This window comes from Cetorhinus maximus, chromosome 10 (genome assembly GCF_964194155.1).
Source record: "Cetorhinus maximus chromosome 10, sCetMax3.hap1.1, whole genome shotgun sequence".
Classification (NCBI taxonomy): domain Eukaryota; kingdom Metazoa; phylum Chordata; class Chondrichthyes; order Lamniformes; family Cetorhinidae; genus Cetorhinus; species Cetorhinus maximus.
In genome coordinates, this window is record NC_135888.1 from 17,054,142 (window position 1) to 17,081,310 (window position 27,169).

Sequence of the window (27,169 nt, forward strand, 5' to 3'; positions counted from 1 at the left end):
GGAGGAAGTCCCGCCCTCAAGAGCTGCCGGCCAACCTGACTGGTTGGCAGCTCTAGCAGTCCCAGCAGCACCAGAATTAAGTAGTCATTGCTGCTGGGACTGCAAGCAGACCCACAAAGGGCTTTGATGGATCCCAGAGCCAGGTAAGTCCCGGGCTTTTAGAGCAGGGAGGAGTCAGGCAGCCTAGGGAAGGGGGAAGAGGGGATTCGAGGGGGTGGCAGGTTTCGGAGGCCATACAGGGAAGAACAAAGGAAGGGGGGTTGCATCTTGGGGAAGGGTGCCCCCAATGTGAAATGGCAACCCCCAAATGCTGTGCCCTCCCTTTCTTTCCAAATTTTATTTTCAAAAGTGGGCTTCCCACTTTCACCTGCCTGCCCACACCAACTGTTTTATGGCAGGGGCAGCATGAAATACGTGTCAATTGGCTTGGTAATAAGCTCAATTGTCCATTAATTATTTTTTTTTAAATGGTGGGCTGGCTGCTGATTTCGGCACCCACCCACCCACCACCATATTATGGGGACTGGGTCAGGGGTGGACAGCGAGGTGTGGGCTTGCTGCTCCCCCGCCATAAATATGCCCTGTGGGGGAACGTAAAATCCAGCCCTGTCACTATAAAAGCAGGTCAGAGACTATGAATTCTGTAGTTAATAACTCACCTTCTGATTCCCTATAGCCTGTTGACCATCTACAATGCACAAATCAGGAGTATGATGGAATACTCTCCACTTGCCTGAAAGAGCGTGGCTCCAACAGCACACAAGAAGCTTGACACAATCCAAAACAAAGGCAGCCATTTGATCAGCATTCCACCCACCACCTCAAACATTCACCCTCTTCACTACCAGTGTACAGTGGCAGCAGTTTGCACCATCTACAAGATGCACTGCAGCAACTTAGCAAGGTTCTTTCAACAGCACCTTTAAAAACTATGACCCCTACCACCTAGAAGAACACAGGCAGCAGATGCTTGGGGACACCACCACCTGCAAGCCTCATTATGCATTCTTGGTTGAGAGCCCAGGCATCCATTAAAGTGTTGAAATAGCTGTGTTCCTGGAAAACATTGCTTGATTGACAGCTCTGGCTCTTTGATCTATTCTGTCAAGTGCATAATGTTTACTTACACAAGTTAAAGAGGTTTAGAGTGCTTACAGTTTCCACTGTTGATATTTTAAAGGGCCTGGATGATTGATACTTTCACTGGGCTGTATTGAAAGGAGATTTTTTAAGAAAGTGGAAAGTTATGAATGAATGACTGTTTTTTTCAAAGCTTTTACATATTGTCAATATAGGGTGTGTCTGTTCTATACAGAGAGTGTATATTAGGTGAATAGGCATGGAAGTGCCATAGCTTGGAAAGGAGGGTATGAGGGGCATTGGGGGTGGGTGGAGGGGCATGAGGTAGCATGGATGGGGCATGGTGAGTGTGTGGCAGGTGAGGGGATTTGAGAGGCAAGGGCTGGAGGACCTTACTGTTTTATTATAACAGGGATGAAGTCCCAGAGCACCAAGGAAGGCCTTTTAACTAGCCCTCCTTGGCATTTGACAGCTCCTAAGACTGCCTCCGAACTCTTTCTAAGGGTCAGCAGGCCCAAATCCTGTAAGCACCACTCCCGAGAATGAAAATCCTGTCTTTTTTTGTACTTTCTCCCAAGGTGGACGCATCAAGTCAAGAACTTTCCTGACTTCTGCTACCTGCCACAAAGATGAAAATCCAGCCCTATATCACATTTCACTGGGTCAAGATCCTGAAACTTTCTCGCTAATAACACTGGGTGTATCTACACCACATTGACTGCAGCAGTTTAAGAAGTTGGCTCACTACCACCTCAAGGGCAATTCGGAATGGGCAATAAATGTTAGCCTTGCCGGCTATGCTCACCTTGCACGAATGAATAAAAGTCTTGTAGGCAGTGAGGCTGATGCATGAAAATATTTAACTTTGTGCTAGGTGCAGACTGATTCTCCAAAGTAGTACAAGCCTTTATCTACTGTCAGGAGCAGGAAGGGCCACAAGATCATCCTACTGACATTATATCATGACATCACAAATGTCTTAAAGGAAGGTCATTCTCTGTGTGATTGGTATTCCCCCAGCAAGAACATGACTCATTGGCAGCTCACTGCAATAGAACAATTACTTCACTGTGATTAAAAAGTGTGGGGGGTTGCTTATTTACAGGTGTGGAGATTACATTCCTTTCATCTCCAGCTCTAAACAAGCTTTCAATCATTGATCTCACTTTACTTATCCAAGACTTGTGCTATTTCTTTGTAACCAACATCCAAACATTAATAAAATAAATCCTATTAACTGCAAGCTCTTCAAAAGACAATAGGATTAAACACCTGGGCTGTACTCTAGAAGGAGGATTTACCAGTTTAAATCTGTTTAAAATATTCATTTCATCAACAAGGAGCACTGACAAAAGCAAATAATCCTTGAAGTAGGAGGCGAATTGTAGCAATTAGAGAGATTCCTCATATCAAAAACAGCTCTTCTTCCAGTTGTGGGGCTTGCACTCTGGGGTAATCTCAGTCAATATCTGTTTTTTTAAAATGTGATTCCTGACATGATGAGAAAAAAAATGGAAGTATCCTTTCATTACAATCCCAGGTCACTTCTCATAGGCTCTTCCACAGATTTTCGCACTGCCAAATTACACAGTTGACACAAGGGCTGGGATTTTAAAGTTAATGCAGGGTCTGATCAGAGATGGGCAGGCATGCAATTTGGCGCCTTCGACCTTCATGATGATTCACTGCCACGATCCCAACCCTGAGCCATTTTGAATGAGGGCTGCCCAGCAGCCAATTGAGGACAATTATTGATAATTACTAAGCCCCCTTCCCACACTGGCTGGGATTTTTATTTGGCAACGGGGCAGTCCAAGTCCAGGCCAATGTGGTGGGCCAGGGCAAGGAGAGGTGGGGGGGGAGCTGCTGCAATGTATCATGTGAGGATCTCCCTGTCCTGGACCCATAATGGAAACTGGGCCACAGCCGTGACCACTGGCTGTCCCTGGTGGGATTCCCTTTTGGCTTGGTTGGCTTTTTTAAGCGGTGAAAGAAACTTACCTGACCTTCTTCCTCTCTCCTTCCTTCTTCAGATTGGCAGCTCCCACCTCGGCTGGTGGGGCTGCTGATCAATGAGTGCTGAACGGCCTCCCATGGGCTGCCAGGACTGTGGAGTATTTTCAGCATTTTCTGTCTTTATTTCAGATTTCCAGCATCTGCAGTAATTTGCTCTTGATTCTATCCCTCTCTCTGGCATGTCTGACATTAAACCAGTCTGTTCACAACCTCGCTGTCACATTTGAGCCGAGATGAGCTTCAAAGCACATATTCATGCCATCTCTAAGACCGCCTATTTGCACCTCTGTAATATCGCCCAACTTCACCCCTGTCTCAGCTAGTTTGCCGCTGAAATCCTCTTTCATGCTTTGGTTACCTCCAGCCTTGACTATTCCAATGCACTCCTGGCTGGTCACTATTAGCTTGAGGTCATCCAAAATTCTACTGCCCGACTTGCAGCTAGTCTCCTTCCTGCATCACTCCCGTGCAAACTGGCCTACATTGGCTCCTGGTCAAGCAATATCTTGATTTTTAAAATTCTCATCCTTAATTTTCAAATCCCTCCATGGCTTTGCCCCTCCATATCTAGGTAATCCCTTCAAACCCCACAACCCTCGGAATTTTCTATGCTCCTCTTGTGCATCCCCGATTTTATTCGCTCCATCATTAGTTGCCATGCCTTCAGTTGCCTTGGCCCTAAGGCTCTGGAATACCTTCCTTACACCTCTCTACCTCGCTATGCTCCTTTAAGAGAGTCCTTAAAATCTATTTTTTTGACTGAGCTTTTTCTCATCTAACCTGATGTCTCCTTAGGTGGCTCGGTATCATATTTTGTTTTACAATGCTCCTGTGAAGCACCTTGGGACATTGTATTGGGCATAATTTTACATCTCGCAGGCAGGCATGTGCCCGATCTATTCAGGAGTAAAGTAGTGCGCGGTGATGTAGGGAGAGCATCCCGATGTCATCAAGCACTTACACGATATTTCGGTCGGCGGGCAGGCGTGAGAGTTGGCAGTGCGCCTGCCGATAATTAAGAGGCCTATTAAGGCCATTAAACTAGCAACTGATTTGTATTTTTTGCTGCCTGTCCAACCTTACGGTTAGTGGGGCGAATCGGCCAGGCAGCCTTTGCATTTTTTAGGAAACCTCATCCACAGGCAGGATGAGGTTTCCAACAGTAATTATAAAATAAAAATTTTAAACACCATTTTTAATATGTCCCTGTTCATGTGACTGAGTCACCTGTGGGGACATGTTTCCCTTATTTTTAAAATCGTTATTTTTCATTGTAAAATTCTTCAGCTCCCTGAGGCAGCTCTTTCAGTGCACAATCCCCTGCGCCTGCGCAGACTTCAGCGCTCGCGTTCCTCCCGCCCCCACCCTGGCAGGGCTGAGGCTCTCAGAGCGTGTTTCACGCTGGCTGGCTGTTAATTGGCCAGCCATTGTGAAATCGCGGTCAGGGCCCGATTGCGAGCAGTGGTCTGCTTTGCGGCCACTCCCGGGCCCGCCTGCTGTACCCACCCGACCAAGGGAAAATCCTGCCTATTATCTCAAAAGCATTACATAAATATAATTTGTTGTTGTGTGCATTTGTATAAAAGAGAGAGATCTTTCTATCTTCCTTCAAAAAAGCCTCAGTGAATTTTGTAGAATAAGTAGAAAGAAACCTTAAATAAACATTAATAATTATATTTCCTCTGTTGCTTTGTATGGCATATGGAACAGCCTTAGTAATATGCCCCCTAAATTTCCACTATAGTCCCTCAGGTAAATTTCAGGAAAAGTATAGTATCATAAACAGAACTAAAAGGCTTAAGCAGTGTGACTGGTTTATCTTAACAGCATTTTAGCCCTTAAATTTAATAATTTTCCATCATTTTCCTTGCTTACCATTGTACAGCTGTTCGGAAAACTTCAGTGACAGTAGCTGCTTGATTTTCCTCACTTCCTTGTCCATGGTGAAGGCCTCAATGTCCACATGAGCTTGATACAGAATTGTCCCACCTGGGGTCTCATAGATACCTAACCATTTACCGAGAGAAGAAAGAAAAAGAGAAACAGCACAAAAAATTATTGTTGAGTGACAAAAATAATCACTTTTCTGACAGAAACAGAGTTGGGCACCATTCAGTCCCAGCTTGCTCTAAAATGCATCTGTCATTATCTGCTCACTGGGACTCAGACAGTCCACTTCACACCTTGCAGTGAAAATTTCCAGATTCCTTGTTCTATCTGCACTCATTCTGACTAAATGACAGGGTTTAAGCACTGATCCCCCTCAATGTATGCCCAGTGGCCTCCCTGAAAGCCTGTAATTAAACAACTGCCAGTGAGCAGAGAGAAACTCAGCTGTGAAAATTAAGCTGTCACCAAGTCCTCAGTGCAGGATCTCCTCTTTATCCGTTCAAAGGGAAAGCACTTGGAAAAATCTGATTAGGTTTGTAAAATACAGCTCTGAGCTGCTTCCTAGGTTTTGCAGTCAGTAGTGGATAAGGAGATAAATTGTTAGAAGAAAAACAAAAGCAAGCAGATTTATCTCTTGATATGGCAAGTTGTGACAATACAGTTTATTTAGCCACTTTAAGTATGAGTAAATACTTTCAGATGCAAAAATGCACATTTTCTTCAGCAACACAGCTGCATTCAATCTGATCTTCATACATTTAACATGAAAATTTGTATACATTTCACAAATCAACTTGTTAACCTACGATATTCCTTTTGATATTTCTCAATATTTTTCTGCTAATTCCTGCAAAGAATTTATATTGAGCATTACCACTAAAGCTTCTTGGTTTCTTTTAGGGTCTTAAATTTTCCATTTCTGGCAGGTTCACTGTAGATATGTTTATAAAATAGAGGATACTTCATCTACATGAGCACTGGTATATCAACATATATGTGTGGTTTTAGAGTAAGAGTTCCCCGCAAGTTTTCAAAATCAGGCATGTTTCTAGAGAAGTGACAAGTAAAGACCAGGTGAAATTTTGCCCCCTCACCTAAAGTTGTTGGCTTCTTGTTGAGGTATAATTTGACTGCAACCAGTCATGCTACAGTATCTCACCCAGTCGGCCATTCGTCAAGTGGGAGCTTCATTTGATTGTGTTAATAGGGTATTCAACTGTCGGAAGCATCACAGATATGCCTGTTCCAATCCTCATCCAACATTCACACATATACCTCAACACTGCCATGATGGAAATGATCTAACAATGCAGGGTAAGGATTAAGCCTGGAATCTTCATAATGTGTATAGTTCCTGGATTGGATAATTCAAATTTGTTTAGCACAAAACAACTTTGAATTATCAGGAGTAAAGTTTGTAGGAGTAAGAGTAGACGATGTCAAACACTTTCAACTCAGATCATGGTCACCTTTATTACCCTTTATCCCCGTGACACCAAGGCTGGAATTTTCTGGCCCTGTTGTGGAGGGACCCGCCGCGGGAGATTTGGCAGCCCAGCCAAAATTCTGTTGACTTTCGATGGGACAGCAAAATCCCACCCCAGAACAAGGAAACTAAAGAAATACATTATAATCAATGATTGTAACATATAAAAAATGCCTGGCAGTGAGTTTAAAAAGGTCTGGTCTTTTGTTCAAGTTCACAAACCATTCAATTTTCATTCTCAGTGTTGATATAAAAAAAGCTACCTAGCCCATGGATCCATTTGGTAATAGAAAGAGATTGCTAATTAGAAATTTGGGTGTGCCTTGGTCCAAAGGCAGCATGGAAACCAGATACTCCTGAATGCAGCACCTGGAATGAGTGTGTCATCTTATGAGGAAAGGTTGGACAGACTGGGCTTGTTTCCACTGGAGTTTAGAAGAGTGAGGGGTGATTTGATTGAAGTATACAAGATCCTGAACGGCCTTGACAAGGTGGACATTGAAAGGATGTTTCCTCTTGTGGGTGAGTCCAGAACTAGGGGCACTGTTTTAAAATTAGGGGTCGCCCTTTTAGGACAAAGCTGAGGAGAAAATTTTTCTCTCAGAGGGTTGTGCGACTTTGGAATTCTCTGCCTCAGAAGGTGGTAGAGGCGGGGTCACTGAATATTTTTAAGACAGAGGTAGATAGGTTCTTGTTAGGCAAGGGAATCAAACGTTATCAGGGTTAGATGGGAATGTGGAAACACAAGATCAGCCAGGATCTTACTGAATGGCGGAGCAGGGTCGAGGGGCCGAATGGTCTACCCCCGTTCCTATTTCTTATGTTCTTATGTTCCCTACCAGGTTTACAGCAAACCAATTTCCAGTCTTCAAAGAAACATTAAGCCCCTTAGTAGTATAAACAGGCCTAATGGCTATTTTAAACAATCACCAGGGATGCCTTAGCACCAAATCAACATGGATGTGGACATGTTTCTGATGATGTTTGGGACTAGGAGGCTGGGTCCCAAAATTGGACCTTTTTGTACCCGTTTTCCACCAAGGAAATAAATGCAATGAGGCCCAATTTCACTCCCTACATTACTGAAACACTCCCAAATAATGAGTATGGAAATAAAAAATTATAAACTGATGACAGTTTGAAAGCAATTTCTCTGTATTCATGTAATATAAAGGGCACAATTCTTTTTTTCAATTGGTGAACTCTGACCCATTCATGACTTCACTGTTTTAAGTCTGCAAGTTAGGAGAATAAGATATCAAACTGGGATGATCTTTCCTAAGTTTATGAAGTACAGCTAAATTTAAACAAGTCAAACACCGGCAGTATGGACTATGTCACCAGAAGTTAAAAGTTGTCATGGCACTGATTTAAATTTTTACAATGTCCATCACCGATATTTCAAACATTCAGGAGAGTTTATGCTTCTGATAAACTATACAACATAAAATGTAAACTTGAATCATATTCTACAAGCTACAATGTGAAACAATCAGTACAAACTTCAATTTTGGAGAACAGTGGGTGATCCTCACTTACAGTGGGACTTTATAAACTGTGATTCATTGTACAATGCAAATTGGATCCTGTCCTACTATTATTTACAATTGTAAGAGTTACTGCATAACCACTTTGTCTTTTCAAGCAGGGACCTCTGGAGGTTTGAAAGCTTCTGCATAATACAGAAAATGTTAGCTTAATAGAAAGGTAACACTTTCATGATAACTGTATGTTATTTATAACCAACATAGCAGAGACTCTAACATTTTCAGCCCATTAAGTGGGAGGGGTACAAGGTGCTGCTCCATGGTTCTGAAGCGCAGGTCATCAAAGACTGACCTACAACTCAACAAAAAAAAACACCATTTAAAAAAATGGTGACTTGTAAAATGTTTTGTAAAGTACCATTCCTGTAATGATCACACGCTTCAAATAAAATTTTAAAAATCCTCCTTTAAAATGCATTCTTCTCTCTCTGGTGCAGGAAGATTTCATGCATAGCGGAATCACAAGCCGGTTAAATTTGTTTACGATGTCATGACATGCAGCACAGGGAGGAAATTATCTACACAGATTTTAAGTCCCCTCCTCCACAACCGACATTCTCTGTCTGAGAACATGTTCCGTCTGACAGCCCGCTCTCAAGATAGAGAGATATCTTTGTAATCTTTCCGAGACTGGCAATTTAGTGCCAATTTGTGCTGAATTATAGGTAGTTTTGCAACATGGGCCAGTAAGTACAAGGAACTGTACCAAAGACAGCCCAAACTCATTTCGTAAAGGACCCTTACAACGAGGTCAATGAGGAAACTTTTTCCTTTTTGGTCTGGAGTGGATTCAGATCAAATGGCCACAAACATGTAGTGAAATTGGTGTATGCTAGTTGTGCCAAGTGGACAGGTAGCGAATCAGCAGCCACTGTGATGTGACGCATTTTCTTTTCCATCACACAATCAGTGATCAAAATTAGGGATGGCCTTCTGAGTAGGGTAGTGGAAGGCAAAACCTTTGATTCATTCAAGCAAGGATTAAGTGACATGAGGGAATGTAAACTACAAAAAAGAAAATTACTGGTAGATGACCTCAGATGGGCCAAATGGCTTCCACTTTGTTAGCTGTAAGGGTCCAACTTCAACCGAGTTTGGACCAGTTCTTGGTGCTTAATGATCCAAATTACTGAACTGAACTCTATAAAACCATAAATTAGCACTAAATTGCTGATCTTATTGATAGAAATTACAAAGATAATTGGTATGGAAAATAGAAAAGTCATAATTGGCACAATGGGACTGGAACTTGAGATTGGATTTGAAGCACATTTTTAGGAAAGAAAGAGTAGGAACTTTACCCTGCATCTGCTTATATTGTGCTATGGCTGACTAAAAAGTGCTTAACGCTGACATAGAGGGCGGTATTCAATGGAGGCAATGGGAGTTTCGCCTGCCAGTTAGAGAGACAGTGAGAGCCCTGAATTACCTCCTTTGGGAAAGACCCGCTGCATTACATGCTGATTAGGCACTTATGTGGGCAGTGGCGGGCCTTCGCAAGGATTAAGGACCCCAGGGATGGATGTGCTGCTTGATGAGAGCTGCAAGTCAATCAGAGACCAGCAGATCTTCAATGATTGGCAGCGCTAGCACCGGGACAGTGGTAGCTGGCGCCGATACTACATCTACTGGAGTCCTAGGATCACCATGGAGCCAGGCACAGGTGAGTGTTGGCAGAGGAGGGTGGGGAGGGGCGGGTTGGCAGCAATGGCGAGAGGGAGTGGCTCTCACCAGACCCCCCCCTTCCTGATGCTGGGTCCCTCGATCAGGCACAGAGTACTTTTGAACGAGGGACCTGTCTCCCTCGGAAGCCCGCAAGCAAATGCGCCAGGGTTTATTTTTCAAGCTTCCAGAATGGAGAGCTCCCCCAGTGGGCAATAATTCCCACAAACGTAATCGGAGCACTGGCAGGATGGTGACAGGGTACCCACCCGCCACTCTCCTACCTGATTAAATGCCACCAGAGTTAAGAACTGTGTCAGGTACAGGAGTCAATTCAGAGCATTATTCCTTTGTTACTATAGTGGAGATTTTTAATACCTTTTTATGTTAAGGACAGGGTGGTCTGGCAAGTAAGGAACACCTGAAGAGGCTTACCAAGAGTTGCCATTGAGGAAGGCATTAAATTCGGTCCAGAGTGACCAAAACTGAAAATTCTTTAATTCATCATGAATAACTTCCACCTCCCTGATGACCATAGCAACAAATTAAAAAGTATTAAAACATGCTTCATTTACTTTCATTGTAGAGCAGTTACAATCCAATTTTTAAATCCAAAATTCTATTTCTAAAAAAGCACGTTTCCTAATATCTGTGTTATTTAATGTCCAGCACTGTAAATAGTTAATTCAGTAATAGTTAATAACCTAATAGTTCATAACCTATGTTTTAGGAATCAAATCAATTTGTGCAAGATAGCTTTTCCTGAGTGTTTCTTGTTTCTATTTAGCCTAATATGCCAAATGAATTATTAAATGAGCTAGGGCAAAAGATTTTCCAAATGGCCCTTTTACCTGGAATTCAAAGAATTATGATTCAGGCAGAATGTGTCTTTGCATATAAAGAGTTAAGAACTGTGTCAGGTACAGGAGTCAGTTCAGAGCATTATTCCTTTATTAATATAGTGGAGAGGAGATTTTTAATACCTTTTTATGTTAAGGACAGGGTGGTCTGGCAAGTAAGGAATACCTGAAGAGGCTTACCAAGGACACAGATTCTAACGGCATGAATTAGCAGAGGGCCTGCATGAGCTAGGACAGAATGGAAGCAGAGTGAAGGCAGGTGCTGGAAAATGCCACTGTTCAGGACAACTGGAATTTGCTTTCTCTTTCCTTCAAAGTTTTTTTTATTTATCTTTGATTCTTAGTGGAGAAAATTCTGCCAACTACAATGGTAGCAATTGTTTAAACAGTTTTCAGCCAAATTCATCACATCCGCCGGTCAACAGAGCATAAACAATGAATATTCTATTAAAATGTAGTTTTCTAACCAATTATACTGAGTGAATCTGACAATTAGTTTATTGGTGGATAAACAAAAAACTGATAAGTAAACTTTGGAAGCTAGTAATCTTTGTACAGTTCTGTCTAAAGACAGTGAATTTTAGTCTTCCATCAGGAAATGAAGGATGACACGTGTAAAAATTAAGTAATTGCTTGTCAGAACCAAGTCAAATAATCTGTTCACTTCATGCTGATAGGCACTCAGCTTTATTGCAAATTTGATGCACTGCAGGTCCCTGATGTTCTCTTGTGAGCAAGGATGTAGCAAGAGACCACAGCTACTGGAGTTATTGCTAGCTTCACTCAGATCAGTTTTTTTACAGGGCAAAAACCCACAAGGTTCATAATTCTGGTCAGGGAAACAGAGAAATCGGTTCAGAGATGCCGCAGCTAATTTGCCTCAAATGAAATATAATGCATCTGTCAAAAAATTAAATATGCAAGGCCAGCATTTGTTGCCCACCCCTAATTGCCCTTGAGAAGGTAGCGGGGTGAGGCGTCTTCGTGAAATGTTGTAGTCCATCTTAACAATGAGGCATGATCCTGACAGCATGCCAACAGTCAAGTCAGATTTGTTCTTATTACAGTAGTGGCACAGATATCGACTTTCTCAATCAAGAAAATGGGCGGAGTCTTTTGGTCCTGCCTGCAGCACAAAGCTTGGTGGGCAGGGGAACTAAACTTGGTGGGAGGCCAAAAATCAGTTTCCCTACGGCAGGATGAACTTATGCAATTAAACTCTTGGGATTTTAAAGTCGGGTCGAGCTTCCTAACAAACAATGTCGGGAAGGTCTTTTGCATGCATTTTCATGTCATGGACACTCATTAAAAGGCCAGCTTGGCAGATTTAAGTGCCCCCTCCAAATTAAGTTCTCCACCTGCAAGAAATTAGAACATTCACATTTACCACATAAGTGGCGTGCTCCTGGAGAGGTAGACTTCTTTTTGGACTTCGAAGTGAGTAGCTGCTTTGTTAGCCTTCTTGGGGACTGCTCAAAAATGTCAGCCTCCTGATTGAGATCGAGTGCTGGTCGGCCAAGTTGTGCGAAGGCTGGACAGGGAAGGGAAGTTAAGCAGGGAAGGGTGGAACAGAGGTTGTACAGCGGAGGCAGGCTAAGTGTGGAAAGGTGGAGTGAAGGCTGTGTACAGAAGGCAGCTTAAGTTGGGGGGGAGGGTGTTGTGAAGACTGGACAGGGGAGGTTGTCCAGGGAAGGAAGCCAGACTATACCAGGGCTTGTTTAGGAGAGTAAGCATGTCACGCGTGTCTTGGTCCTATTGTACGGTGGTGGATGGTCTCTCTGGGTGCTGTAGAGGGATGGATCTAAAGGGCATGGTTCCTGAGTTCAAGAATTTGCTCCTAAGGTTTTGTGAATGAGGGTACTGGAAGGCAGAGGGTACATTCGCAGTCAGAGGATGAGTTGGATCAGGTAGTGTGGAAGTGCTAGGCTCATAGGTGGGTAGTGGATGGTCTCATAGGGGGCCGTGGAAAGTCAGGGTCCAGCTGGCCTTGAAAATGGGAGGGGTCAGGAGGGGCATGGGCATGTCAATAGTTAAGGAACAGGGGGCAGAGCAGGAATGTCCATAAAAATGATAACTGGGTCCAGGGTAACGGGAGAGGTTGAATGATTATAGGAGTGACAAGGTGATGATTGTGTAGGAGGATAGGGGAACTTGGTGGGTAACAAGGGGAGGGTGCTGGCATGATGTGCTCACATGCACCATGCTGAAACTCTCAAGGTTGTTGTGTAGTTTGTAAAACCTCTCAAGCATTCGATATGGGAGGGGTCTCTTTTCAGGTGGGAGCAGTTAATGCCTCGTTTTTTTGGGCTGAACAAAGGGCACCCTAATAATTATTAGTCCACTCCATGGAGAACCAGGCTCAACTGAGTTCTGTTCTCGAGTTTCCAACGCCCCATAAACCAGCATTGCTCCATGACTAATGGATCACATTCCTGTGAGAACCCATCAAGGTCTGGAGCTGCCATACATTCTTTGCTGATTGGCATTTGCTGCTATCAGAAGGATGGATGAAGGGAGGGAGGGATGTGGATGCCTGCAAGGGGCAGGTGTGGTGGACGGCAGCAAAACTTTAAGTCTCCATCCTCCCAGTAAATGGTCATGGCTGACAAGCGCTTATGTGGTAAGTCTTTCTATGATGCCGAGGCAACAGTCTCTCTATACAGTCTTGAAGGTAATGTAGGCAAGCTGAATAGGGTCTGAGGGAGGGTTCTTGCACATGGCTTTCGTCACCCTGATCAATGCACAATGTCTCCATGCACAGTCATGTACGAATGGGGAGAACACTCATCTGTGTTCCTCCAGGATGTCCTTCATCGGGAAGGGGAGGGGTGGAGTGGGGATCTAAATGGAAATTGACAAATTGGTGTGCTCTCCTGAAGAAGACACCTGTCACCTTCCAGATGTACTTATGCATCACTGACTGGGAAATGCTGCACAGGTCCCCAGTGGAAACCTGGAAGGAGCCACTGGCAAAGATGTTTAGGGCAGTGGTGACCTTTAATGCCACTGGCATGGTTCCACGGCTTAGCACAGGCTTAGTGGCTCTGAGATGGAGGCTAATCTACAAAGAATGTGTTCAATAGACGGATCACTGCAATTCATTCACAGATCCACTGAGGCCTAGATGATGCAGGCTCCAGGCAACCCTGCCTTTCTACTGGCGCACACCCAGATGAGGAGGAACTGGCGCAGGTTAGCCCAGGGCCAGGACGATCAACAGCCTGAGCAGCAAGAGGCAGCGGTGCCTCAAGAATGTCAGGGTGCTGGCGGCTAGGGGCTAGTGTGATGACAAGCATTTGCGCGGTCTATTGCAGGCAGTGCAGCTACCTGCAGGTGAGTGAAACTCAATGCTGGCGGCACCTTAGGATGCCCCAGAATGTCGTTGCTCACATCTGCAAGGTTCTTCATGTCCGCAATGACTTGGAGGCAATCCCATGCCGGTGGCATTAAAGGTCACTACTGTCCTAAACATCCTTGCCAGTGGCTCCTTCCAGGTTTCCACTGGGGACCTGTGCAGCATTTCCCAGTCAGTGATGCATAAGTACATCCACAGAGGTGTCTCCTCTGACGGTGAGGATGGGGAAAAGGGTGGTGATGACGACGGTCAGGATGTCGTGGAGGCACATGCAGAGGCCCTTGCGAAGGTACAATGTGACAGACAGGCCTGTGACAATCTAATAGCTAACAGATTTCAGGCAGAATAAGCTGCCAATAAATCTCCTTTACTATTTGGTTTTCTATATTCTGCTAGCAGATCACAGTTCCTCTTTTGTAACATACATTATACTTTGCTCCCATGTACCTTAATTTATTATAGCTGAATTAAATTGCACTGCTTAATGTCTGCCCTGCTGGTATTGTGATCCTTTGCATGCGCCAAACTGTGCAGACCCCTCTGTCTAGGCCACCATGGTCAGATGAGAGGGCATCCTGCTACCATCCCTGGGAAAGAGCACGTCCCGCCTTTCCTGGACGGGCTGGGTGAGAACCTTTAGGGAAGCTTCACTGAACCATGGGGCAAAACGTTGTCTGTTCTGTAACATTCTGTTATTTGCAATAGGTCTCCCCTGTTGGAATCAGCCAGACTGATGCTCCTAGCTTACAGTGAGTGAATGACTCTCTGGGTGCCCTTTAAATTGCTGTCAGGACCTATGACCCCATGAGGTAATGGCGGGGATGGCATCTTCCTGCCTGCCCCTGCTGTGGGGCTCGCCATGCTCTCACGAATGCATGCGTAATGAGTTGAACAGCATGAGATCGTAATGGCCAGCCAACCCACCACCCAACTTATATTCCAGAATGGAAGATACCACCCAACATTTATGCTTGTTAATATTTTTAAAATTAAGTTAGTAAGAAATATTACACCTTAGCACATCTCTCAGCCATATCCCAAAACACTTGACACAAAATAAATGAATTATGCAATCATTTTTATGTAGGTAAATATGCAAGCTAATAGGTGGACATCAAGATCCTACAAACAGCAATCAGATGAACAACCAATTGATCTGTTTCGGTCATGTCGGTTGAAGGAAGAATATTGATCAAGACAAAAGGTGAATTTCCTGCTCTGCTTTGAACAGTACTGTTCTGTTCCAGAAAGCCAGTTGGTGAACATGAGAAACAGAAATAGGAGAATACCATATGGCCCCGCTCCGCCATTCAATGTGACCATGGCTGATTTTTTGTCTCAAATACACTTTCCTACCCACTCCCCATATCCATTATTCCCTGAGAGACTAAAATCTAACTATCTAAAGTTTAGCATGCATATTCATGTAAATGTTTAGTTCGATATTTTATTAATTGAAAAATGAACAATATGCTGCTCTCAGCCAGGGTAAGTGGCACCATCTATCCACCTCAAAGCAACACTCATTAGACTTAAAAATAATCAATGATGGAGCATCCAAAGCGTTCTGGGGTAGAGAATTCCAAAGATTCACAGCCCTTTTGAGTGAAGAAATTTCTCCTCATCTCAACCCTAAATGATCGACTTCTTATCCTGATACTGTGCCCCTGTGTTCTAGATTCCCCAGCTAGCAGAAACAACCTCTCAGTTTCTATCCTGTCAAGCCCTTTCAGAATCTTGTATGTTCCAATGTGATCACTTCTCACTCTTTAAAATGCTGGATAGTATAAGCCCAATTTACTCAGCCTCTCATCATAGGACAAGGATAGAAATTGAGCCAATCTTTATACGCTTTTATATTTGTTTATAGAGTTACACAGTACAAGCATACATCACCTAACCCAATGACCACAGCTTCAGTCCATGTCTATTTATAGTGATGTATAGGAATCACTAGTTAATGTCCACTACATGCATACAATTAAACACAGTTAATATACAATTAACAAGTACCATGGGTTCTTTAATGTCTTGAAGCATTGGAACAAACAATAAGGCCTCACTCAACATCTTATCCAAAGGATGCCATCTCAAACTGCAGCAGTCCTTCAATAATGCACTGAAGTGTCAACCTACATTATGAGCTCAAGTCCTGAAGGACTGAACTCTTAACCATTTGGCTCAGTGGAGACAGTACTGGCAATTGAACCAGGTTGACAGCTAATAATTTACATAAGAAGCAGACAATTTTTATTATATAGAGGACCACAGATAGGAAAATCCCCAAAAGAAATTAGAACAAAATAATACTTTCTACTCACTTTCCTATTTTGGTGCAGCCAAGCCACAAGACACATGCATTTTCATGTAAATGCTTAGTTTGATATTTTATTAATTGAAAACATCAGCCGCAACGTAAAACTCACAGCTCGATAGGTTGACCTGTTTCAAATGATACTGCAATACACATCTAACCCATTGCTAACTTGTCTCCAAGAAGCTCAACTTGCTCTTTTAGAGCAAACAGTTCCTTTATCCTCAATTCTAAACTCTTTATAAAGCTTAAATATATCTAAGACTTCAATAGGGTTTTGACGTATGGGGATGGTCTTTGGTACATAACTCATATTCCTAGACAAGATACAAAAAAAACTCATCATCATTATTATTATTATTATTTAGCCACTTACTTTTAGCCTCCAACTCTTTCCCTCGTTCCCCTCACAAAATTTTGTTTCCATCTCGATTTCTGATGTGGCCCGTGCTTTTCTGCAATTTAATCCCCTGTTTCTCCTAAATTCCAACATTGTTCTTTATTCAGTTTCTCCTAATCACTACATTTCTATGACCCTGTTTTCTTCTTCACTCTTTCTGGTGTCCTGCATTAATGGCTGTGCGGCTGCATTTGGGTTTCTTGATATTGAAAGAAACCAGATTACTTTGATTTCTAAAAGGAATACACAAGGGCCGGATTTTCACCATGACGAAGAACCTCTCTGTCATTATGAAAATGGCAGAAGTTCCCAAAAATCATAACTCTCACCCCTGAACACGGCAGTTCCCATTTTCATAGGGGCTAGAATGGGGACAGTTTGTGTTTCACGCATGGGTGGTTTAAGGGGGCAGTTGGCCACTTAAATCATCAGCGACTTTCACTGAAGTTGGATTTTGGTAGCCCAGGAGTGTGAGGTCTGAAGTGTGCAGAATAGATCTGGTAAGAGCAGGTCTGAACTTTGTGGATTTGTTTGGATAGTCAGGGTACTGCTTTGGACAGATAAGGTACCACTTTGGATCTGGTCCCAGGACACCTTTGGGGGAGGTCAGGTGCCCTTTGGAAGTGTTAAAAATAGGCATGAATGTGTGTAAAGAGTGCATAAACTCATTAACTGTCAAACTCCTTGGAACCATCAACAGACCTGTCAAAATCAACTGTCAAAATCAAACTGTTAAGAGGGCCCGTCAAGAGGGCCTGCCAAAAATGTCAAGAGGACCTGTCAAAAGTGTCAAGAGGAACCATCAAAAGCACCTGTCAAAGGGAGCTGTCAAGCTGTCAAGGCATTTAAAAGTCCTGCCCTATAAATCTTTGAAACAAAAATGTCTGGAGTGGCAAAAAAAAAAATGCTTGCTATTTTACTCTGTTGACATAATCCAGAGGGTTTCCATTACTGAATTAGTGCTGAATGACTGCTTTTACAACCATTTATTATCACAGTAGGGTGCCTGCCATTTCAGTTTGATTGACAGTTACAAATGGTTATAGACTCATTGAAGTGGGACTATGTTGTTGTTATAAGGGATTATGCATATGAATGAAATGTTTGTTGCTATGATACTTTAAGTAGCTGAAGGAATGTAAATGCTGTAAATGGGTTTTATGAACAATATTGTTTCCTTCAATATTATGAAGTCTGCAATAGACACTTAGGGCTGAATTTTATGTCCGGCGGGTGCGCATGGACCTGACCGGATCGGGCTTAAAATTGCGTGAGAAGACATCGGGCGAGCGGCCAACGTCATCGCGCACTTGCATGATATTTCCCTCAGCAGGTGCATGCAAAAGTCGGAAGCGTGCCCGCCGACAATTCAGAGGGCAATTAAGCCCATTAACAGCACAATTATCTCCGATTTTTCGTGGCCCATCTAACCGTAATGTTGGTGGATGGGCGAATCGGCCAGGCGGCCTTTGCATTTTTCATCAAACCTCATTGAAGGGCAGGATGAAATTTCCATTATGAAATTAAAAAAAATACCTATGGACAGCATTTTCATCAGCTATATTTTCAGGTGATTGATTATGATGCATGAACATTTTTTTGCAGCTGTATAAACCTTTATTTTAGCATTTTGAGGTCTGCAGCTCGCTGAGGCAGCTGTCTGCCTTCAGGGAGCTTTCTCACAGCGCTCACCCATGCTGATGGAAACGTCATTGCCTGCCCTCTTCCCTTCCCCACCCCGGCAGTGCTGAGCTTTCCAGCATGCGTTTCACACTGGCTGGCCATTAATTGACCAGCCAGCAAGAAATTGCAGTCGGAGGCCCATTTCCTGACCGCCTCCAGGCCCACTGATCACACGCGCCCACCAAAGGCAAAATTCAGGCCGTAGAACTTTATTTTATCGAATCGCTGCATGGCTCTGTCTTCCCACGGTGGATACCAGGTGAGTTGTTGTGGTAGGTGTATGGGTAAAGGATGGTGGGTCGGGGGCGGGGGGTGGTCATGGTTTGGCACTATGTTGACAGAGGGGCTATAAAGGGCCATTAAGGTAGGTATGGAGAGCAAGATTAGCATGGAGGGTATGAGAGCTGGGGGGGGGGGGGGTGTACAAGCACAGGTTGGCATGGAGGGTATGAGGGGCCATGGGGAGTGGGTATAAGGGCTTGGATTGGCATAGAGGGTATGATAGGTTTTGAGGTAGGCACAGGTTGCATGGATTGGCATGGATGAGGCATGGGGTGTGTGTTGGGTGGTGAGGGGATGTTATGGGGAGGGCTGTTCAGCCCTTTTATGTTTTGTTCTTTTAAAAAATCTTTTGGACACAAAGCCGGAACACCGAGGCAGGCCTTCCTCCCAGCCCGTCTCCGCACCCGTCATCTTCCTCACTACTTCTAGGGTCACTCGCCCCGACTTATAATCTTGCTCCCTCCCCCTTCCAACCCCAAACTAAAATCTAAAACCATTTTTAAAGGTTGAGTTTGCAGAGCCAGGAATTCTCTCAGTTCTACACACCTGACTCGCAAACGAAAATCCAGGCCTAAGGTACCAAAATATCCTCATTTTTTAAGATAAGGGCTTATTAAGAAGCTGAGTTTTATTGTATGGCATAATCAATGCAAAGGTAATGGAAAACCAGATTAGTGTACATGTCTGTGTATCCTTCTTGGGAGGACGGAGGCTGTGATTTAGGTGCTCCATTAGGGAGATCCTGAAGACAACCATGGGTTGTTACACTTGATCCAAGTGTGCTAAATACCGGTACCGAGTACAAAATGGAAAGCTATTCCATTTTATCTCACTGCAGCAAAAAGTCAAAAGGAAAAGGTTTCTATATAACAGATTTTAGTCATCCATTCACATCATGAAAACTGTGCTTTGCTCCATAGTTAAACTAATCTACTTTACCATTTGTTGGAGGGCTCACATTTTTGATTTAGTGAATGATCTAGGCATAGAGTCTAGACAAATGCTATCAAAGTTGTTGAGAGATCAAATTAGAGGGCAGATAAGAAGAATACAGCAGAATAAGAGAAGTCATAAGAAGAATACAGGAGATTACAAGTAGAAATAAGATAAAAGGCATGGGTATATAGTTGACAGATACAATTCAATGCAGGTAAACATAAAGTGGTACATTTTTCAAATAAGTAAGGATGGTAAGATTCAGAATGGAAGAATACAGAAGCTAAAGCTGTAACAATTGTTAAAAGTGGAAGCTCAGGTAAACAAAACTTTTAAGGGCAAACGTGCTTCCGTCTATACAGGGGCAGAGCATATAAAAGGAATGAAATGATGTTGCATTTGTACAAAATACTGGTAATGTCATTGTTGGAAATTGTGTGCAACTGTAGGCACTCCATTATAAGAAAGGTATCAGAGCCACTGAAAAGGCGCAGGGAAATTCGCTAAGAATTCTAAATTATAATTAGAAAGAAAATCTGCGTTTTTTTCCCAGTGGAACAGAGAAAGTGAAGGGAAAGAAAAATCTAATAGGTTTTCAAAATTACAAATAGTTTTGTAAGAGTAAATACTGAACGACTTGCCACTGCTTGACAAATTGATAATAAGGAGGCACAAACCAGAAGAACGAAGGGAGAAGCTAGAAGCAGCTTCACACAGACTGTTATTAGAATATGGAATGCTCTATCATAATTGACTATTGGAGCAGAGACTAGGACATTATTTGAAAGGAATTTGTGCAAGTGCTTGAAAAGGAAGTATATGAAAGGATACATGGAAGAGAAATAAAATAAGATTAGATAGCTCCAATTTGAGGAACTAGTACCAGCAGAGATACAATGGCCTCCTTCTGTGCTGTAATTTCTATGATTTCTAAACTGAAGCGTTAAATCAAGTATAGCAGAATTAAGTTAAATATCACAATAATGCTAAATGCTATGCTTTTACAATGCTAGTCCCTGGTCAGCAGTAGGGATCAGGATGTAGGAGCACTTTGCTTTGACAGGGGTTTGATGCTAAAAGGTTGTGGATACAAATCTGACTAGTGAATACAGGGCTGTAAAGGCGAAGTGTTGGCAACTGCTTATCTGGTTCGTAGATGAAATGAAGTCTGACATTTCAAGGATCTTTTGCTCTCCTGTTTACAAGAACTCAGAACAACAGCGACAGCTCTTCAACTACAGGTACAGACAGCAGCAGCCCCCTTGGCAACTGTCTATCCATTGTTAATAAAAATCTATTTTATTTTACCTTTTAGATCATTCATCATTACTTGATATTCTAAACAAATGAGTGTTGAGGTATTAAGAAAATGAAATTAAGGGAGTACATTGGGAAAGGGTCAGATACATTTTTAAGCCTTTCCTTTTAGACCACAGTGGTATAACGCAAATTTAAAGTTACTTTACTTGCGTCTTTTTGTTTTTAAATAATCAAACTGTAGGAGCCTAGTAGATGATGTTCTAGTACCAGATGTGAAAGTTAGCTCATTGTTGCAGTTAACCTTATATTGGCAGGATCCCACCTTCTCAACAGACATAGTTCTCTGACTTTTTGCTTCATGAAAATACAAACTGTAAGGTCGACTAACTCATGATGCTGCTACCTAAATGAAATTTCACAAGAGACCAGCTGTGTAGAAGAAAGAAATAAATGGCATCTACATAGAGTTTTCCTGTTCTTAGAAGGTCCCAAAGCACGCAACAGCCAATAAGTACTTTTTGAAATGTAGTCACAGGAAGTCCCACAAACAGCAATGATCAGATAATCTGTTTTACTGATGTTGGTTGTGAGATAAATATTGGCTGATTTTCTGGCACTTAACACAAAAAGTTCTTGAAAGAACAAGTTTTGCTAGCTGCTGCTAGCACAACTAGTTAAAGAGTTGTCACATTTGCATACCATGAATTTCTATCATGACCTGTATCTGTTATCTTCTGAAAATATCTGTGGTATTTATTTCTCTCCTGATCATGGGTTTGCTTTACAAACTGACACTCAAATAGCAGTCATGACAATTTTGAAACATTATTGTGCCTGTGTTTTAATGCAGCTCACAGTCATCTGCACAAAATCAAATAAAAGCTTTGACAAAAATCAATACAGTGACTATTATTTTCAAAAGTAGCCTTGGAATAACAGAATATCTCTCTAACTACAAACCTTGTGTTTGTCAATTAACAATGTCCTATAATGGGCCTAACCATTCTTTGATAATCCAGACACAATGTACTCATTGATGTATTTTATGTGATGTGAATTTATCTTTATTAAATGAATGATGCATCAAGTTTTAAACTAAGGTTGCAGACACAAAGCTTTATAATTAGGGCTTTTGTTTGACTGGCACACAATGAAAGAACTCTGAAGCTTGAGGTGTTAATGCTAATTTTTGGATTTGTTCACAATTTCCTTTTTTTCTAATCCAGGAGAGAAGAGGTAAGGAGTACAAAACAAAATAAATTGAATACAAAATATTTTGTTCTAAATGTCAAGTCTGTGTAAACAAAGGCATAGGCGATTAAAATGTTAATACAGACAAAAACCCATTTATGACATTGTTTGCCTATTCACAACTGAATAACAATCTGGGAAGAGGTTTAAATGGGATGGTTTACACAAACCTCACATCAACCATAACAAAGAAAAGCTGTCAACAGCTTCACCTGGACTTCTCATTCTTTCCCTGCATTTATGTGTACATGGTATTTGTGCTTTTTATAGTCCATATATTCATATTGATAGCTAGTTCCGCTTCAAAGTGGCAAGAAATTGTGAATTTGAACTAAAATGGACAGTTTTGATCTCTGCTTCTGTAGCCACCTGAATGGTAACGTAAATGCCAAACGGCTTTCTGTCAGAGGTAGCCTATATGACCAATAGAAGGTCAAGTGACTGCAGTGACCCTATCAGCTTCTAAAAAGGGCAGGAAATCAAGGAAATAATTTTTGTGTTACTGGCTTCACAGGTCATTCACTGCCATAGGTAATTGTTGTGATACTGAACAAAATACTCACTATTTAAAACTTAATGGGAACTGCATATGCAAGAGTGATCCAGTTATAGAAGTCACTGCAATATAAGTGGGGTAGGGCTGGGAATCAATTCTAGAAAACTGTTTCAGGAAGAACTCCTACAACTGAAATGGCTGCATATTTTTTTTGGCTCCCAGTCTTGTTCCTACCTGCCCTGCCCTGAAGCCATCTACCCCGGGCTGAAATATGGTTCAATGAACACCATGCTTATTGTAGGGTGGCCAAGTTGTACTATTAATGAACTATTGGGTCATCTGCAGACACTTCTTGGATGAAAACATAAATTTATTTACAATACACTCAGCAGCAACTACACCTGTGCTTTCAACTCCAACTCCATCTCTGCACTGACTGTGAGGTAGCCTGCGCTACTCTCCTATTGGTTACTACAGATCATGTGATCTTCCTTAACAAGTATTATTCTTAAAGGTACATTACAACTAAAGAAAAGCAGAATTACTACAATGCCCAAGTGATCATTATTCCTGAATGAGTTCAGCCATTAGCTGGTTAGACTATTCATCAGTTTGCAGGGGGTGCCAAGCAAGGTTCTACCTATACACACATCCTTCCTGGAGCAGGTCCTAGCTGATTTTTTTCCTCCTTGCTAAGGTCAATTGTAGCACCCCTACCAAAACCTAACAACAACTTGTGTTAAGGCAAGATCCGGACTGACATAAGCGAACTCAGCAAAGGCGAGTTATCAAATCTAGGACCTTTCTGCTCTGTGTGGCTCAACTAGTCACTGGACAAATTCATTGAGCTAATGGAACCTTATTATTGTTGACCATTCCACTGCAGCTGAGGCAGCTCAGGTGCAGCCACATTGACATGATTGGAGTTGGGCCTCTAACTTATCTGCCCACTCAAACAACACAGAAGCATGAAATTGCCACCAAGTGTTCCAAAGTATTTCACCCCTTGGGCAGAGACTGCAAACTAATGAGCATTTTAGTGGACTGCTGATCAGTTGGACGACTGCACACGTTGTACATTCTCCTTGCTAAGGCTGGCCATGGAGCAGTCACTGATGGAGTCACTCACAGCCCCTTGCAATGTCATCATTCCGGTTTGGAGCAGTCCCCGCCATGGTTCAAGCTAACAGTGCAGCCTTGTAGTATGTGTAAGGAGAATGCCTGCCTCTGAGCTGAGAGCACAGCATGCAGTCCAATGGGCAAAGCTATCGCCAATCGGTCAGGTGGAGTGGAGTGGAGTTGGGTGGGCTTTCAGGCAGCCATGCAACGCACTAAACTCTGGCCATCCAAGTGGTGGCCAGCACTCTCCGGGATGCATTAAGGGGCATTCAGACTTAACCAAGAGAGGTTCTTAGAACACCCAAGCAAACCAACACGTCTCTGTCTTTCATCCTGCAGGAGCATGGAGCCTGACGAACTAGCTGTATGTCTCGTGGTGTACAGGGAGCAGAAATGAAGGAGAAGAGAGCAATGGAAGCACCTGACTGGGCAGAGGGAGGAGCAGCACTCTCAGGAAGAAAGGGCGTCTGGAGCTCCTGCACACGCCGCTGAACAGCCACAGTGAACCGTCATTGTTTGGCACCTAGATAGACCCAGGGTTTACAGACACTGACTTTCATTCCTACAGATGACTGAGAACCAGTGTAGCCGAAGACAACGCATGTCTAGGGAACTGGTTGGTCACATCTGCCAACTGTTGCAGGATTTGGCGTGACGTGGACATGGAGGGCATTCACTGTCAGTGGCTGTGAAAGTGACCGCGGTGCTCAATTTTTATACCAGTGGCTCCTTTCAGGGCTCCGCAGATAACCTCTGTGGGATATTGCAAGCCTCCACCCACAAATGCATCCATGATGTCATGAACGCCTTCTTCACGAGGGCCATACAACTTTGTGTGTTTTGCCCGGGACCAAGAAAACCAAGATGCAAGAACGCTGGGATTTGCCCAGATCTCAGGTTTCCCACAGGTTTAAGGTGCCATTGATTGCTCTCATGTGGCTCTCAGATCTCCATGGCAACAGCGGTCAACAATGTCAACCGCAAGGGCTTCGACTCACTGAACGTTCAGCTGGTGTGCAACCTGCAGGTCGGCGCATGATTCCCAGGGTGTGTCCATGACTCCTACATGCACAGTCGGTCTCAGATCCCTGATGTCTTCTGGAGTCCACAGAGGCTGTAGGGATGGCTCCTCAGGGACAAGGGCTACCCGCAGAGGACGTGGTTGACAACATCTGTGCAACGGCTTCAGACTGCAGCAGCGCGATGGTATAACGAGGCCCATGGCTGCAACTCGCACTTTGGTGGAGCAAACCATAGGGATACTGAAAATGAGGTTCCGGTGCCTGAACCGGTCTCGTGGAGTCCTGCAATATAGTCCACAGAGGGTGTCATGCATTGTCGTCGCCTGCTGTGCCCTTTACAACCTGACGCCGCAACAGGGAAAGGAGCTGGCTAAGGAGGAGATGGAGGAGCTGGAGGTCTCCTCCGATGAGGAGGATATCAATGGGGATGAAGGTGAGAAGGTCCTCAAAGACGATGATGACGGCAATGAGGCCATTGCACGAGCCAGATGAGGCAGGCGAGCTCAGGAGGCCCTCATTGCTGCTAGATTTTTGGAGAAGGATGATAATGAGATGCAGTGAGGAGAAATCATAGATCCTCACATTGCATCTATGAACATTTGACTCCAATCTAGCTGATGGCAGCACACATCACTCTGTGATAAGGCTCTCCTGTCATTGAGACACAACGGAGGTCCTAACAGTCACTCGGCTCCAGGAGGATGATGACATGCAGTGAGGACACTCCATAGATCTTCACACAGTCTCTGTGAATGCCTGACTCCTGTCTGGCTGAGGGCAGCTCGCTAGCGGTCTGTGATCAGGGTCACACTGTGGAGACGCAGCCATGAAATTTTAAATGTACCTCATCCTTTGTCAGCCTTCAGCACCTGCCCCCTCCAGGAGCACAGCGTCGCCGGTTACAGATGCTGAAGAGATGGGGGCCAGCCCCACCTCAAAGATGCTGAGAGCACACAGCGAGAATGAGGGAACTCTGTGGCACCTGCCCACGACATTCTGGCAGCAATGACCAGCACCATCGAGGTGCAGGCATCAGTAATGTGTCCAGTGAGTGTGAAGCTGGATCATCACTTTGGTCTGAAGGCTGCACAAAGCACAGGGACGAGGCCCTGGGCCTGGACTGAAACACCTGCCTTAATCTTGTTAGGAAATAAAGTTTCACATCTGAGTGACACGAACACTGCTCATCAGAACAAGGAGGCATTCTTGGAAGTTTATTTACAATAGTGAGCATTATGCACAAGTAATTAGCACCTGTGCCCAGGTTGCGCAACGAGGTGTCAGCTGTGGCTCAGTTCATAGCACCCTCGCCTTTGAGTCAGAAGGTTGTGGGTTCATGTCCCACTCCCGGAAACCAAGAACTGTGAATGTACTCGAAAGAGTTACATGCGATCTGTTGATAACTCGAAAGAGTTACATCTTCTTAACCTTCCTAACCCTGCCCTGTCTTGGTGCTCCCCCGACATCCACAGCAGAGGTGGAGGCAGCCTGCTGACTGCTACGTCCTGTCTGTGGTGACCTTGACAGGCAAACTCTGAAGGACTGAGACCTGGAGGGCCCAGCCTGCTTTCAGGGTCCTGCTGTGTAGCAGTGGCATCCTTCTCGGCCTGTGGAGCTGTTGGGGTTACAGGGAGAGGGAATACGGATGGGCCGGACACTCCTGGAGTCACCTGGGTGGATGGCCCTGGGATGTGAACCTGCCGGTCCTCTTCTCTAATGGGTGCCCGAGGGCCCCTCATTGACTCCTTGAAGAGAAGGGATAGCTAGAGTGAGATCGAGCTGCCCCGCAACCCTCTCATGTACACACAGTTGGAGGCCGACTATGGCATCAGTGATGGAGCTCAGCCCGCACATGTCTGATGTCCTGGACCAAGGTCTCCATGGTGGCCACTATCCTACCAGTGTTGACCTTGGTGCATTGGTATGCCAATGCTATCACCTCAGCCTGAAGGCGGATGAACTCCTCCATCATGCCCTACAATCTGAGGAGTGCAGCAGACTTCCCTTCCTGATGTTCCCGAGCTTGCCTTTGCAGCTCTAGCAACTGAGACATGGCTGAGTACAGAGGCTCGTCATCTGACATGGACTCAGCAGATTTCTGGCATCCAGCAGTCCTTTGAATGCTGGAAACCTGGGAAGTCCCTGCCGCCGCCTGCTGTGGATCAGACAGTGCAATATGCTCATCAGATTGTGATCTTGAGGCTACTCTAAAGCTGTGTCCCACTGAGGTGTATGTCTCTGCGCTGGTGGAGGGTGTGGGTGAGCGCTGTGACGGGTCTTCAATTAAGGTGCCTTCAGATTCCTCTTCAGAAGTTTCTTCGGGGCTTGATTGGAGGCCCTGGGTTATGGACTCCATAAGCTATTTCCCAGATGTGTCTGCGAAAGCAAGGAGAGATAATTAGTGAATGGCAGGAGAATGCAGAACAGGTCGCATCACTCACAGCATGGTTGTCTGATGGATGTTGCACTGCTGGACCCTCACTTGGTAGAGCACCACCGACCTCACTGTC

General features: G+C 43.9%; 1 protein-coding gene across 2 annotated transcripts in view; it reads right to left on the minus strand.

Moving 5' to 3' along the window:
- The window catches only part of ass1 (argininosuccinate synthase 1), a 155,335-nt gene that overhangs the window by 19,499 nt on the left and 108,667 nt on the right, over nucleotides 1-27,169 (minus strand). Inside the window, exon 12 of one of the 2 annotated variants that reach the window (XM_078550058.1) lies at nucleotides 4,972-5,103. The exons of the other annotated variant lie outside the window; for it this stretch is intronic. Coding sequence (XP_078406184.1) covers nucleotides 4,972-5,103 — 132 coding nt within the window. The remainder of the gene's footprint in view (nucleotides 1-4,971; nucleotides 5,104-27,169) is intronic. 2 annotated transcript variants of the gene reach the window in all.